At 27.5% G+C, this 17,107-nt stretch overlaps 1 protein-coding gene across 4 annotated transcripts; it reads right to left on the bottom strand.

Moving 5' to 3' along the window:
* Positions 1–125: 125 nt before the first annotated feature.
* LOC113871060 (short-chain dehydrogenase TIC 32, chloroplastic-like) lies at positions 126–5,070 on the bottom strand. Of its 4 annotated transcripts, XM_027507790.1 has the most exons (9): positions 5,034–5,070; positions 4,600–4,826; positions 2,280–2,511; positions 1,766–1,845; positions 1,518–1,671; positions 1,310–1,388; positions 823–907; positions 652–698; positions 126–550 (listed from the first exon to the last, which is right to left on the bottom strand). In XM_027507790.1, the coding sequence occupies exons 2-9, from the start codon at positions 4,718–4,720 to the stop codon at positions 377–379; spliced, it is 972 nt and encodes a 323-aa protein (XP_027363591.1). In that variant the 5' UTR covers positions 4,721–4,826; positions 5,034–5,070; the 3' UTR covers positions 126–376. The 4 variants fall into 4 exon arrangements, with proteins under 4 accessions (XP_027363591.1, XP_027363590.1, XP_027363593.1 ...); XM_027507789.1 differs by having other exon boundaries at positions 4,600–5,066; XM_027507792.1 differs by lacking the exon at positions 5,034–5,070 and having other exon boundaries at positions 253–550; positions 652–687; positions 812–907; positions 4,600–4,820.
* Between the last annotated feature and the right edge of the window lie 12,037 nt (positions 5,071–17,107).

The following is a 17,107-nucleotide window of genomic DNA, read 5'->3' as shown; positions in this document are numbered from 1 at the left end:
ATTACTTTTGTGATTTAATTTTTAACATATCGTTGTTAAGTAAAATAAAAACATTAATATAATAATATAATTAAATAAACTTTGCTTACAACAGCTTGCTTTGCAGTCTTGATTCTTTTTTTTCCCTTAATACCTTGCTTCTTATCAGTAAAAGAAAATTTTTTATACATAAAAAAGACCTCTATATAACGCATACAAAATACAAATGGAGTCGGGGATAACTACGAATCATATGTGTAGGAAATATCCTTATATATATATATATAGAACTTAAGAATATAATGGTAGCAGGTATATTAAGCATGACGAGTTTGGAATTTGATACACCAAGATGAGGTTGTGTCCTAAAAAGAAAACACCGGAGCAACATGTGCAATCAGGCTTTTGAAATTGATTTGATCAACTTGTTGCTAAAATCCCAGAGTTTCCTTCCCAAAAGTTCGTTTGATGCAGGGGCACTTGGTGGAAACTCGTTACAATCCAGAAAATACTTCCCGGTTACACCTTTCAAGCTTGGGTGTAGAGCAACATAGCATGTTGTGGCTGCACCCTTCACAAATAGAAATTGAATTTTTTAGCACTCCCAAATGCAACATTTTTGCACCTCTATTGAAATCCTAGCTAGAAGGAAGAATTAAAAACAGAATATACCTGTGGGACGTTCTTCCATATGAAGAAGGAGAAAATCTTCAGAAAATCTGCTTAATTGAAATTATATAATTGTCTTAGACAAATAAGTAACGAAAAGAACAATTTAATGTTTTTTTTTTTGTTTTGCTAGTATTATATTAATTTGTACGTGTTTTAGGACAATTGACGTACTCATAAGTAAAGCAGAGTGTCTCATAAGAGGAGTCATTATCACCCCTGGGTGGACAGAGTTGGCTGTGATGTTAACACCCTCTTCCTGTGTACAACGTAAGGTACCAAAAGTAAATCAATAATTGCTCAATAAATACCAAAGGTGGTAACATTCTCTCTCACTGGATTAGTTTAAGTTATTCTATAGAGTAAATAATCTTATCTTAGTAGACTAATGCAATTTACAAACTTTATCAGTACATCTAAATAGAGTTATTTACTCTGGATAATTTAGACGAACGCCTCTTGTTAAACATGCACAATATAAGTTCTTTTGTCAGAGGTAACGATCAAAACAAAACGTAAAATGTAATAGACATTACAACAAAAAGTAATTTTCTCTCTCACAAATACATTTAGTTATTATTTTATTATGATTTACCTCATAATTTATTGCACATTTTTGTGGGGTCCCTAGAAAAAGGTTATAGTAGCAATGGTAGTTCACCTGTAAGCGACGAGAAAGCTCATTTGCATGTAATATGTTGGCTAATTTGGACTGCCCGTAAGCCCTCTTGTCAGAGTAACTGAAAATACAATATTGGAAAAAACAATGTAAAGCTATGGCTATGTGCATCACATCCATGAAGCAGTAAAATACGTGTTTCAAAGCAAAGGGTGAGAGTGGGAGTGAAGTCAAAGAAAAGCACACATACCCAAATTCATCATTGATGTCATCAAATCGAATCCCCTCTTCGTAAGTGTAGAGGTGAGCAATTGATGACAGATTTATAATCCTGCCCTCAATTCCAGTGGTTTTTGCAGTTTGTTTCATCTTGTCAAGAAGAAGGTTTGTTAAGAGGAAATGACCTGAGAAGTGAAAAAAAAAAAGAGAGAGAGAGAATATTCAATTAGACTACAAGTGGTAACCCAATAATAATATGCACAAGTGCTGACACACTACCAAGATGATTTGTTGCAAACTGCATTTCGATTCCATCTTCTGTCAGCTGAAAAGGGCAGAACATCACTCCAGCGTTGTTTCTGAAACCAAAGGCCAATAATGTCGTTAGTATGAACTTTGGAACATGATCAGCTCTAATCAGGATTCAAATCACTTGTCCCCATTTTATTTACCATTACTTGTTCATTAATTTATCAGTGACATGTGGTTAAAAAGGGGACCAAATATGTCACGTTAAAATTTCACATGACAAGATCATGTGTAAGTTTTGTGTCTATCTCTCATTTAATAAAATATTAAATACATGGGACCCTATAAAAATTAATAAAAAGAGAGACAAATACAAAACTATCATGTCACATGAAAGGATCCTCTCCTCGCTTGTTAACTTTTTAACTATCATGGTAACTTTTAATGTGGGGTGGGGGGAACAGAAAATGGGGACAAGAAACTTGGTTCCTTTAAATGAAATGAACCTTTGAGAATGTGAGAGAGAAGGGGTTAAAGAAAGCACATTAAGATGTTGAGAGGAAGATCAAGAGCGAGGAAGTTGTCAACAAAGGATCTGACAGATTTCACTGAGCAAAGGTCGAGCTTCATTATGTCCACTCGAGCTGACTCATTTTCTAGTAGTATGAGTTGTTTTGCTTCCTTTGCAGATTCCATGTTTCTAGCAGCAATTATGACATGGGCCTTTCGAAGAGCCAGAACTCGTGCTGTTTCCAACCCAATTCCACTTGCTCCTCCTGCATTTGTTTTCCAGTGTTTTGTAGAACACAACTACATTTCATTTCAGCTCAAGCATAATGATAAACATGCATGCTTTATGACAGAATCAAAACTTGATGATCACACCCATTGTATGATATATACATCATTCTCAACATTCAATCCAACTACATCCTTATGCATTTATGTTTGGACCAATTCTCATCTAAAAATGTTTATTACTTAGTAAACTGAATTAAATTCAATTGTACATCTATTATCTACATCATTTTTCTTGCATTAACACCACCTGCATGTTCTGGACTTGAGATAAATGCTAAGTACTTAATAACTATTTATTCAGAGCAAGACTAAATATTCGTATTTAGTATGGAAGAGAAATAGGTCATACAAGACAGACTTCCGAACTGCACCTTCTATTTACTCCTCTAAATAAATAATTACGAAAATTATTCAAGATATCTACTAGCAAAGGTTTAGGAAAATCTTTTGTATTTATAAATAATTACAATATAATATCTTGTTTTTTTTATTTTAGAATTTTATACAAAAAACAATAAAGATAATAGAAATCAAGTTTTTATTACTTTTTATAAATAATTGAAAATATAAAATATAATAAAAACAATTTGACATTTTTATAATTATTTACAAAAATAAAAGAAAAATCTCATAGCAAATTAGAACAAGTCCTCAGATTTCGTATTTTAAATAATGTAACTTTGTATAGGGTTCACATTAAAGGCCTGTTTGTCAACACATTACTAGCACCCGTAATCCCATTTTGGCACAAACAAAATTAAATCAGATCCATCTTACCTTGTATATTTGGTTACATATTTACTGGTAAAAGAATCACATTTATTTCAATGTTGCAGGTTATAACTTTTGCGTTAGATACATGTTTAGCGAATTTTCAACTTAAATAAACGCACTTTATTTTTAATTTGTTAAGAAATGTGCAAATTAATTTTCGACGTTAAAACAAACAGGCTTAATGCATGTTTGAAATCACGTTCCGAATACATAAGATACGATATCTTCTGTTCGAAAGTTTTTAGATAAAAAAAAAAGAGAGAGAGAATTTATAAACTCTGCTAATCTTATGAATAATAATTCCTCATCTCTTCCCTTTTTTTCTCCCAAACACTAAAGCTTCTAAGCATGCGTTTGGTTGTATGCTTATCTTGCACTCTAAAGAATAGCTTTTGCATATTCACCAGGTGTACACATGAATATAACATAGTAAATTCACGTGAATTGATTTTATCAAGATTTAACCGGAAAACGTTATAAAAAAGAATAAACCAAAGACATTTCCAAGTTCCAATTAAAACTTTGCTACAATTGGACAAGCAAGCCGCACAAGTAGGCTGTTTTTCCTTTTCCTGAATCATAGTTGCTAATTGTAATTTTTCGATTCTTGTTCCCCTTTTCGGTTATTTTTATAAAAAAAGAAAGAAAGAAAAAAATAATTATATATCGTAAATTTATATTGTATTTTAAAAATACTTATTATATTAAAATAAATGAGTGAGTCGCTTATTTCTACAAATAAGACAAAAATAAAAATATAAAACAAGTTTTATTTGTTATAAAAGAATAATAATAGTTGTTTCTTATAAAAAAAATATCAAAACAACATAAAGGACGAAAAAGATTAGAGTCATGGAAATTTCATCCAAAGAAAAACCACCATCAAACATTCAGCGTCAAAGTGCAGCGAAAAAAGAAAGAGAAAGAATTGAGTTATATATATAATAGTTTTAAGATTTAAAATAGTGGTTGCAGTGTGTTCTGCGCTGCTGCTATTGGGGGATTATGCCGGGCAATAGGGTCCACAAACACAGAGTAATGCAGCTATTGCCACCATAAATCAAATGTTGTCAGCGATTTCACTCACAATCAAACGATGTACCCCAAAACCAAAAAAGTGAAGACGGGTGTCTCCAGCGGCACTCCGAAAACAAAGTGGCTAAAAGAAGCCAGACATGGAAGGTAGCAAAAACCATGAAAATTATTTATAATTACTAAAATAACACAACGAATTAAGATCGTGTGTAGCAATAAAAACAAAATAAAATGTATAATTGCAAAACGGTAACCTGTGATAATTGCGGTGAGATTGCTAGCATCAATTCCTTGAGTGACTTGTTCAGCAGTTGAGGAGGATCCAAACCCACTTGGTCCGGGCCTCCCTGTGACCAAAGAGAAGATACCCACCATGCTGGTTGCTGAATCAAACCACTATGGACTATGGTACGGTATAGCACGCAAATAGAGAGTGTTGAAAGTTCAATGCTTAGTTTCCTTTTGGAGCTGAAATAGATCACTGTATATATGCATGTTGGGGAAGCAAGGAGTTACTAACACTATATGGGTTAATAAGATAAATAAATGTGGGGATGAGAAGGTATAGCATGGGCCCAATATTGGAAGGGAAGAAAAGCATGATTATAAATATAAGGTAAGGTTTGGGAGGTTGCAGGTTGCAAATTCCCTTGATTTGGACCAAAGATTGGGCGCATTTAATTCTCACCGGTGAAGAGGTGTTGATACTTAATACCCCAACGACCAAACTACTCAACTATTTTTCAGCTTATACCATGAAAGTTATGGGTCCTACCCCTTCCCTGTGTCAAATTTTAGAATGGAACCCACGTGAAGAACCTCTATCTGTACGTTTCTCAATGCACTGTAATTAATTATAATTTTAGTTCAGGAAACGCCAGTGACAGTGAGATCTTTTTCTTCTGCTTTTCCTTTTTTCAAAAATCAAATAACTCAGAAGCTTCTATTGGACCGATCATTCATTTTAATCCAATTAAATACGTGCACTGTAAAATTATATTTAAGTTTGATTAAATGGTTTAGAAGGAAAGAATATAAATATAAAAGATGAGAATATTTCCCAATTTTGTAAGGAACTGTAAGGAAAATAATCTTAGGACTGAGCGCATCTTTTTGTTTGTTTTTCCTCTTCTCATCGTACCCTTGTTTGGAAAAAGACACTTAAGTGATTCTTAAGTAAATAGTAAATTATCTTCTTTGTATATCTTAAAAAGAGGTTATATTCGTAAAAATGACAGATTCTTGATTGTAGGCACGGGTCGGTCGGGTAGTGTGATATTCAACTAATGCTGTACTCGTATATTATAATTGAATACAATCAATTTATAATTCTTATTATACTTTAATTCGTCATTTTAATGTATTCAATAGAAGGACCATTTAGTCCATTAACATAGTAAATTCATATAACTTGTACTTTTACTTAGATATAGATGCAGTAGTTTCATATTATTTATTGTTTTTTCAATGTTGAAAATTATTACAATATATGTTGTAATCAATTTTTTTATTATATTTAATTTGAATTAAGTTTTATTTATTATATTTTATAACTAAGATCTGAAATATCTTTAAATATCATTTAGTAGATTTGAAATAACTGACATTTGAACGAGGACTAAAATTATTAGTTATCTAAGTATAGTTTAGATAGAAATATTCATTAGATTGGATAAATCAATAAACCTAATGATCCAAACAAATTCAAATAAAAAAATGATCTAAATCGATACTTAACAGGTCTGTTCTGATCCAAACTGATTAAAACTGACATAATTTGGTTTGGATAATAAGTTGTTATAAGTTAATTTATAAATCTGATGATATGCCTGATTAATTCGTTGACTTGTATTAATTTTTTTTTTTGAAAAAAAATACCTTCACATATAATAAAGTGTATTTTAAATTGAAACTTATTTTGAATTTGTATATTTATGTTAGAATGTTGTATAATTACGTTGAAATTATATTTCAAGAATTATTTAAATAAAAAAATTAACATTATTTTTATTTTCTTATATATTTTTTAAGTTATTTAATCGGACAATTTGATTATCCAAATTAAACTAATTCGTTCGTATTTAGTTCAGATTGGTTTGAATTTTTAAATTTTTTTACATGAATTAAAACTAAATTAAATCAATCTATTTTAATCGGTCCAAATTAATTAATTTTTAATATTGATTAATTGCTAAATTCCTTCCTGGTACATGTTTTTTCCAATTCATAAAGAACTAATTTGAAGAAAATAATGCATTTTTTAAAGTGAAAATCGTTGAATAAAAGCCCCTAGATCACGGAATTGTTTTGATATTTATATTTTGGTTAAATTATAAAATTAGTTTGTATTTGACTATTTTTTATAATGATATTAGTGTGAAATATTATGTGTAGGGATTAAAGTGTAATTTTTTATATAAAATGAAGTGTAAGTATTGAGAAAAAAAAAAGTGTTAAGTATATAGAGACTAAATTTACCATTATTTTAATTTTAATTACTAAAGAACTGATCTATAAATGACCTTTCATATTGTTGATTGATTTATAGGTATTTCATAAAAACTAACTCTGGCTACAATTAGCTAAAATATGTTAATAACTAAAAAATATGCAATATTATATAATGTAATATTAGGATCAAGTGTTATTTATTCTATTTATTTATTATAACTATATAATTAAATACTTGACTTTCTTAAAAGCTGTATCAATTAGTTGTTTAAGTAAAAAGGGAGAGAGTGAACATGGATGATAATTTTTAGAGATAAAGTGAATAAAATTTTTGTGTGCGTATAAATTATTTAAAAATATTAAAATAAAAATAAAAATAATAATAATAATAATTTTTTAAATAAATTTACTTATATTAAAAATATTTTTTATAAGCTTATTTTTTAAAGTTACAACCTCTTTTATTTTTGTTCTTCCGACAACTCATTTAACTTATTGATAAAAAAAACAGATACAATTTTTTAAATAAATAAAAATTTGTGTTCCCAAACACACTCTAAATTTGTAAGTAGTTTATAAAAATAATTTATATAACTATCATAATTTTTCACTTTATTTTAATAACATTTATGTATAATTTATTAAATTAAATTACTTCTATTTGATCTTAAAAATTTTATTGTTAAATTTATATTCTGTTATTATTTAAAAACTATGCAAGCGTTTAAATAAGTTAAACGCACTCTTTAATTGTCAAACGTTTGTTTATTCATTAATGAGCTCTAAAGCTACTTTTGTTGAAAGGGAGCTCTAAACCTGCTAAAACAATTAATGAACACTAAACACTTATGGTTAAAAAAATTAGTTGTAAGAGTCAATGGTTTAATTAATATTTGATATTGAGACAAAAAAAAAGTAAAAACGAAAATGTTAACGTAATTCAAATATAATAAATAAAAATTTATTATTTTGTATACCTTAAAATTAACTTCAATTAAACACTGAGGTTAAAAAAATGGAAGTGAAAACAAAATAGGATAAGCCAAGACTGAGAGTATATAAGTTTGTTTCATTTTTAGAAAACATTTTTCAAAAAATTTTTTCAGAGAAAAACAAAAATACTCTGAATCGTTGATGTAAATGACTTTTTTGGTGCCACAAAACGTACCAAACGGAACTGAGAGGAGAAGGTGCTGCCTCTTCTTTTTTATTTATTTTCCTTTTCTGCGTATTATATGTAAATGGCCCACAATATTGTTATTGTATTGTATTGTCATCAAATTTTATGATTAAGACTCATAACTAACCTCACTTGACACTCTTTTGGATTGCGTTTCCACTTAAGCCAAACACGACTTAAAGTGTGCGTGAATTCGCGTTTAATCCATTTCAATTCACGTTAACGTTGTTTCTTATAACTTTTATATTAAATGTAAATTTATGCAGAATTTTTAACTTTTTTTAAGACCATATATGAATAATAGAATGTCGATGAAATTATTTTAAGAAAATTAATTGATTCGTTTTTAAAAGATCTCTTAAAAAGTTCATAAACATATATAATTGTTTTTAAAAAAAAAGAGTCAAATACACATTAAGTATATTAGTATTTAAATAATAAAGACAAAGATTTTCTATGTATCAAATGTAAAATAAAAATTATATAGAAAAATCCACATATAAATCATAAAAATATTTAATATTATATTACATACTAATAAGTTAATAATGGATCTACACGGTGCCTCAAACGAGAGGTACCAATTTAGAGTCTCAAAATAAAGTTTGGGGCAAAGTGTAGGAATTTTGTCGAAGTTAAATGGTATTGCAAACTCTTTTATTGGAAATTAAGTGATCTGTTGCTTTGACTTTAATTGTCTGTTCTTCGATCACATCTAAGGAATACATATAACATGTTTTGAGTCTGTCCCAGACATTTAATGCAATAAAATGCTAGCTTTCACGAGTTTCCAATTTTATAATAATAATACAAGGAAATGCCAGAAATTTGAAAGAAAAAGAGAGCAGCATTTCCATTTGTAGAGATCAGAACCACAATCCATATGTCCATAATCATAGCTCACGATCACACTTGTAATCGTGCTGGACTTAGTAGGGACAAATGAACCCAACATACATAACCGAATAATTTGTTAAGCTTAATAATTAAAATTCCGCAAAAGCTAGCTACCTCTAAGAGGTAGCCTTAAAAGCTGCGACAGGTAGTGTGTGTGTTAAGCAAAAATATTCAATGCTTTTGAAAGTAATTGAATATTTGGTAATCAAAAACACGTTTTAATACTTATAATAAATACCTAAATGAACATGCAAATGGCCGAAGTGAAAGCAAATTCGACTCTCTCTTTTTTATTTTATATGGAATAACGTAAGGATGGTAATAGGTAAAGTACTCAATAAGCACCCACAAAATTTATTCATGAGTAAATTATTTATTCGTTACATGGATACAAGTATGGATATGGATAAAAATCTGTAAATTTTAATAGGGATGGGTGCAGATATGAGTATTTAAGTACTCACCTCGTCCCATACTCGTATATATATATATATATGCTTTAACTTTATTCTACAACTATATATTGAATTTTTGTATTATTATATTACTTATGTGAAGTTATATAAGATTAATATAAAAATATATTTAATAATAAAGTGAACTAAAAAAATTATTTTAGTTTGTATTTTTAATAGAAAAATTTATTTAGTATTTTATATTATTTAATTAGGTTAATAAAATTTAATTATTAGATAATTGATATGAAATTGACTTTTTTTAAAAATATTATTTATATTTGACATAAGTATAAAATATTTTTCACACATATATTTTTTTAATAAAATTATATTAATATTTAAATTATAAAGTAAATGATAAATAATAAACATATTGTAAATATTTTATAAATTTTAGAATCACCTATTATTACCGTAAACTTATTATTTATTGATAATATTAATTTTTTTATATTTTAATTTAAAATAATATTTTCCTATACAACATATGCATTACAAGCACAACTATAATTTATTGAATCTAAATAATATTATTTTTATTATTTATTTATGTTCAAAGAAGTTTTTGAAAAGATATAAAATTATTATTAATTCTTATTTGTTAATTTTTTCTTCAGATAAAAAAGTATAATTTTTTTATATACACATATATTTCTCTATTATAAAATTTTATTATGACCATTTATCTTTTATTTAAATTCTTTTTTTTAAATTTATATACATTTAAATATTTAATTCATTAAAATAATTTTTTAAAAATTTATATTTTTGACAAAATACTTTCGTATAGTACATGAGTTAAAAATACCGGTATTAATATATATATATATATATATATATATATATTTTAATTAAATATATTATTTTTCTTATAATTTTAAATTTAAAAATTTTTAAAAATATTTTATGTATCCATTTTTCATTGTTAGTACTTGAATTTCTCTGCCCTAACTCTACTCTTTGTTTCATTAAAACATAACAACTATGAAACATTATTCATTAGAGTTAGTTTGTCAATGACGCCACAAGAGGTCAACAAGTGATCTCACACTAAGGGTCATCCATTATGCAGATTTATTTTGTTATCGCTCTAACATTGACGATCGATCGAATTTCACACAAGATAGGGTCATTGCAGACAAATAACTTGTGTATTTAGTTTCACTTAATGTTTCTAAAAATTTTAGTTTAAAAAATTATTGTATTAAAATATATTTAACACTTATGATATTTGAATATTTATTTTTTATCTATATTTGTACATTATTCAGCAAATGCATATTGAATTTTTATATCATTACACTACTTATATGAAGTTATATAAACATATTTTTTTTATGAATATTTTTTTCTCAAACAAGTGCAGGTAATTAGTACAAAATGAGTATGCGAGTATCTAGAGGGTACAGATACGAAAATTAATATTCATACTCATGCAGGTATGGGGCTGGGTACGGGGATGGGTACTATAGTATATATCCTACCCATACCTACCCATTGTCATCCTTATGAAAACGTAATTCTTTTTTTACAACACTTGGAAGATTTTATATTTTAATTTATTTTAATAAAATTTATAATATAATTTTCATGTAATAATAATAATTTATCAAATAAATATTTAACTAAATTGAGTAATAATGCATGAATTCGGATAAGTGCCAACTTTCAATGATCGATGGAAAACAGTTTTAGAAGCTAACTATTAATTACATACTTTTTCTTTTTATGTATTATGTTCTTTAAGAATATAATAATTAACACTCCTAGCTAAAATTGGGATCAGAATATTTAAAAAATACTGGACCCATTTCTTTTAATAATATTAAGTTTAGGTTTGATATATTATTAGTATAAATATTTTTATATTATCAATTAATTAAAAATATCATAAATATTTTAAAATAATTATTAAAAATTTAACAATATATAATTAAATAACAGTATTCACTGCATAATTATATTTATCCTAACTTCTAGATTTGTCGAAAATTATATAGCATCTATTGAAGGAATTCTCTTTGAAACATTTAAGTGTGAGTAAAAATTTCACACGGGATGAGACATGAATAAGATGAGAAGTTTATAAGGAGTTGGATCTATGAATTCACCCATTGCTTGTTGTTGTTCACAATATAATTGACTGCACCTTGTTCTTTTTATATTTCCTTGTTCTTTGGTAGGTTTTAAAATGGTAGAATTTGTCATGGGCAAAGTGAGACAGAAAATTTTGAAGCGTTGAATTTGGATGCCATGTTCTTATACCTTCATTTTAATACACGTTGGATATCAATTTGGATCTCATTCTTACATTTATCAGGTATACTTATATCTCTTACTCATAGTTTGTTATCTGATATTTAATTTTCATTACACATATGTTTATGATATTTGTACTTTCATATATTTATTTTTGTATATATTAATACAGATAGATGAATATAAGTATTATAATACCTTTATTTATATACGTACTCATCAAATTTTTCGTGTATTTATCTATATTTAAAGCTAAACCCATTAAATAAATTTTATCTTACCTATTATAACTTTTTTATGGGTACACAATAAATAACAAATTACCATGTATGCTTAAAAAGTTTTATGCAATCCGAGTCCGCCTCAATATCTTTTGCAGTTCTAGACAAAAATGTGTATCGCAATATAGACTATAGAGTAATTATTTTTCTAATAAATATATCTTTATAATAATATTCCTTCTAATACTTAATAAAAGTTTGATAAAACAAACGTATTTCGTACTATAAAACATAGAAATGCAATTTTTATTTTAATAACTAAATAATTATTAAAAAATATTAGAACATAAAGCAAATCCTATCATTATAACATTGCATCGAGACATATTAAGGTCATTGATTGTTGTTTGGGAAAATTCATGGGGACTATGAGGTGGGAGTGAAAGTATTAAAAAAAATCCTCATGTCATGTCAGAAACTGTCTGTAATTTGTTTTTTTTTTCAAAGGAGGAAAATCAGGGACTTAGGATCTAGAATTTTCAATTTGGCTTTTATATAAGAAAACAGAAGTAGATAATACTAAATGAGAGAAAGTCTTCTGAAATAGGCTACTAATAAAATGAAAGAAATGTAATAATAGAAAAGAGAGAGAGAGAGAGTTGAGAAAATAACTAAAAAAGGGTCGCGTTCATGGAGGTATTTGTGAAGCTTGGACAAGTCAGAGTTGGGGAGACAATTGATTTCAAAAGGATCATAAGAAAAGTGGTATGGAAAAGAAAAGAAACTAAAAATAAATTCCATAAAAATTATTTTATGTTTCTTTAGATAAGTGGGAATACAAGTGTCTAACAATTAATAGAGTTTGAAGATACATGAAACATGCGTTTGATTATGCATCAAAATGGCTCAAACATACGTAACTTAGACTTATATCTGAAATGCATGTAAGCATTTCTTTAACGCGAGGCCAAAGACTGCAGAAGTCTTAGGTTGAGAAGAGTAAACTTTATGAGTTGGAGATATAGATGAGGTACAAATTTGTGTTGCAATTATATGTGAAAACCAATATAGATTGATTAGGACGGAAGAGATATGTCACTATATATATTCAATCACAAGGAAATCGATTCAATAGGAGTTTTTTTAATGAAAAAAAAAACCTTTGAGAAAAAATCTCCTTCAAAAGTGGAAATTTATTTTAATTTCTTTTTGGGTATATGCATCTAAAGAGTTAAATAAAAAATAATAATTTTTCTAATGTGTGTTCAAAAATATATGTTAAGAAAATTAAACTACAATTTTTTTTTATTGAAAATAGAATATTTGTTGTCTTAAAATCATAATTAATAAACAACCAATACATATTTTTATAGTAATTTAAAATATTTATTAAAGTGTGTTTAATATTTCTTTTTAAAGTATACTCTTCGATACACATTAAAAAAATTGTATTATAATGAGTTTGTTTATAAATTCTAATATTTCAAAAGCTATTACTTTTGCTTGGCAGATATATAATCTTAGATAGATTTTCATCAAGAGTTGACTTGTAGAACAGAAATATCCTTCACTCTAAGGATGATATTGTGTGTGTATTCTACAATATGACGTGATTCTTCCAAACTCTGAAAGTCAATACTTTCTACCACATGCTGATATGTTGAGGAAAAGGGGATTCATTAACATTTGGAATGTGTTATGGTTAGTGGTTGTCTGGTTCATTTGTTTCGTAGAAACAAGAAGATATATTAAAGTCTGCAAACATACATGTAGAAGAAATTTTAGACATCATTAAAGTTCGGTCATGGCTTTGGAAAAAAGGAAAACGTGAACTTGCAAACCTATCTTTCTTCGAATGGTTCGCAAATCATGTGATCGACATATGTTAAATTTACTATAATAATTAAAAAGTAATGGATTCACAGAATTAGGAGGTTTTGTGTAATCATAGATCGATTGTATATGAATTGAATGCCCCTTATATTTCTTATCTAATAGCATCTCTTGACTTATACAAAATGGTATAAAAAACGGTCTTTGCCATAAAATAAAACTTATGTTAATTTAAGTATACATAAAAAAAAGTTTAGTTTGAAGGATTTCTTTACTACAAAGAATTTCATTATATAAAAAACTTTTAAGCTTAAAAACATTTTATGCTCTCTTATCTTTATTATATTACTATAAAGTGATAATCTCAAACCTTATTGTTACCAATTTATTAAGACAATCCTTGGAATCAACATATTCCGTAATTTAAAAGAAGATTTTTTTAAAGGTATAGAATAAATATAACTATATCAACTAAGAATAAAAGCAGAAATAATCCAAACGCAACATAGAATGAGTGAGGAAATCTTATTTGATTGATAATAAAAAAAAAAAACTAATTTAATTTTAATAAATTAGTGTAAATTTTTTATATTAATGTTTAATTAAAAATTATTTAACGTATAATTTTTAATTATTATTATAAAATCAATAGTTATAAATACATAATAATCTAATAATTAGATAACGATATAAAAAAATTATATTATCGCTCTATTTGAATTAAATTTGTTAAAAAAAAGTCTCTAAATAATTTATTGTGTGTCAACTTAGCTGTAATATAACAAATGTTGCTAAAATGAGAGGATATAAATAACTAAGGAGATATGCAATGAATGGTGTCGTACAATTTTTGTATGAAAGGGTCTTGAAAATGAAAGAATTTCTCCAAATGAATAAGCTTACGAAAGAAAATCCATGTCCTCCAACTTAATTATCATGTCATCTGCACAAATGCTCTGTTTTTCAATCAAATTTACTAATTGTTTATTAATTATTATTTGCTTGTGACACGTTGCTCCTTTTTCCTGTTTTCTATCTTTTGTACAAAAACGTGATGAACGGCTTAAATTAATTAGCACTTTTTTTCACTCACATATACCAATATAAAGGTGACATGTAATAATTTTTAATTAATCACATAATTATTAAAACTAAAACTAAAGTCTGATAAAAATATATTTAAATGTATATATATTGACTTATATTTGTGGTGGGAAGAAATGGTGTTGATGGGTGGATTTATTGCCAACGACTGTATGAGTGTAGAAAATGATGGATCATGTCAACGTACTCTCTCTATAAAGTTGAAAGGTTTTTAAGTTTCTTTTAATTTGTAATTTCGTTACTATCTGCTTTCCAATTTGTTGGGACACTCTCCTCCAACAATTCTTCCCTTTCCCTTTTATTCGTCTAAACGCATTTAATTAACATCACAAGATCGCCTTTGAAATTTGTTAGGTGTAGACGCTCACACGCACACAAAAATGGTTAACCGTTGGAAATGTTAGAGTATTTGGATGCCTTTTTTGCCCTTTAAAACTTGAATTAATTTATTAATTACAAATTAAAATTTTGAGTTTAATTGGTGAATCTGCGGTTGTTGGTGAATGGACCGAGACATTTGGGGTGTGAATTGATGTGGGGCAGACACATTGTAGAATGCATGGCCTCCATATTTGGATCACATGATCCACTGGCTAAGGTGTTATCATCTACCATCTATCAACCATCCCTTTACTTATGTCATTGCCACCCATTCTTGTGTTCACTATGCGATAAATCATGTCAAGATACTTTCAGGTTTCATGCTATTGGAAACATATTATGTTTATGTTTAGTAGTTTATATGATTAAAAAAAATCTTAAAAGGACCAAAATATTTCTCTCATTTTTTTCCCTTTTCTTACTTCACTGTCCATTTTATAAGATTCTCATCATTGTATCTATCTCTTTCTATGAAAATGAATGATAGAAGTGATATTCAAATTTTATGTTTGAAAATAATTTTTATATCTAAGGATAAGATCAAACGAAAAAGAATTGCTAAAAGTTGGGTAGAAAAAAAGATAAAGTAGGTACGTCAATAAGAAAAAATAAGCTTAGTAAAACAGTCATTTTGGATAATATGTTTGGCTAACATTTGGGTCTTCATTAGATGGGAACAATGAATCGGTTTCCAATGCCTCCCACCACATTATTTACCTCGCCATTTTGGGGTTTGTCCTCTCAATATCCAATACTATGTTGTCTTTGTACGTTTATGTGGATAATTAGGTAGTAGTAAGGTCACTGGTGGGGTTTTCTTGTCTTTCATTATGGACCCATTCAGTGACCTAACTCGGGTACCGTACCTTTAAGAGAAAATTATCTTATTTTATTAAAATTGTTACGAAATGTTTATTATACCTATCATGAAATTTTGTTTATGCAATAAATAAATAGAAAGAAGATAAAAAATGATTTTTGAAATAATAATTATTTTAAAGATAATATTGAAATAAAAAATTAATATTACTTTAAAATTCTAAAATGATAATTATTTTTAATATATTATTAGCAATTGTCAGTTCCTTACACTCAGCCCATTAGCTTGATCATTATTAGGCCTATGCCTCCCCACATTGAATCAATGGTCCAGTCCATACTGCGTGATGCATGTATATAATTAATAATACATCAGAATTTGACCAGAAATGGTCATGACAAGATTTTTTTGTTGTTTTTGGTCAAAAAAGGCTTGACAAGATGAGCTACTGCAAGCAGTCCAAATGGCCTATTGCGTGTAAATGGACCTAAATTTCCCAACGCCATCAATTCCCTTTCCCTTTCCCTTTCCAACTTATAGATGACTCACGCGTGTTCTTTTGTTTCATTAATATCATTGATTAGTGTTTGTTTGCGGAACCCTGTCAAAATTTAAATTTTATTTGGTCAACAATTGTTTTGTTTGCTTGATTATTGGCCATCTTCTCTTTATATCGTTGATATCATTTCTCGAACACAGTTACAACTTACTTTATGAAAAATCGTTTCTTCTTGATCTTTGTTATTTATACGTAAATGAGAAAGTTAATGCTACAAATAGTTTCTTTTCAAATTTCTATGAAGAAGAAATTTCGTGAGGAGTTAATGAAGCATGTCGGTACTTTTACTGAAGATGTGTTTAGTTTAATTAGAAGTTATCCTGTAATGCCAATAAAAACCACATTTCATAAATAAAAGTCACACAGTAAATATATAATATATCTTGTTTAATAATTTAGGATAATTATTAGGTGGATGTTGTCTATACTTCGTTTATTGAAATATTGCAAACTATTTCTAAAAATGTGTATAAGCATTATATGCAAATTACAGATCTAACCTACCTCTACCAATCGAGGCATTTTGAAATATTCTTTTAACATTTGTGTTATCTAGGTTCGGTAATATACACTAGGTAGCAATAGGTAGTATTTTTATT

This window comes from Abrus precatorius, unplaced genomic scaffold, assembly GCF_003935025.1.
Source record: "Abrus precatorius isolate BTA unplaced genomic scaffold, Abrus_2018 Scaffold7, whole genome shotgun sequence".
Classification (NCBI taxonomy): Eukaryota; Viridiplantae; Streptophyta; class Magnoliopsida; order Fabales; family Fabaceae; genus Abrus; species Abrus precatorius.
This window is presented reverse-complemented; position numbering and strand designations above follow the sequence as displayed.

Coding starts and splice junctions, on each gene's coding strand:
- LOC113871060 (XM_027507791.1), bottom strand. CDS start 4,720: ATGGTGGGTATCTTCTCTTTGGTCACAGGGAGGCCCGGACCAAGTGGG. Junction 2,512..4,599: donor TCTCACCGCAATTATCACAG/GTTACCGTTTTG, acceptor AAACAAATGCAG/GAGGAGCAAGTGGAATTGGG. Junction 1,672..1,765: donor GTTTGCAACAAATCATCTTG/GTAGTGTGTCAG, acceptor TTCACTTCTCAG/GTCATTTCCTCTTAACAAAC.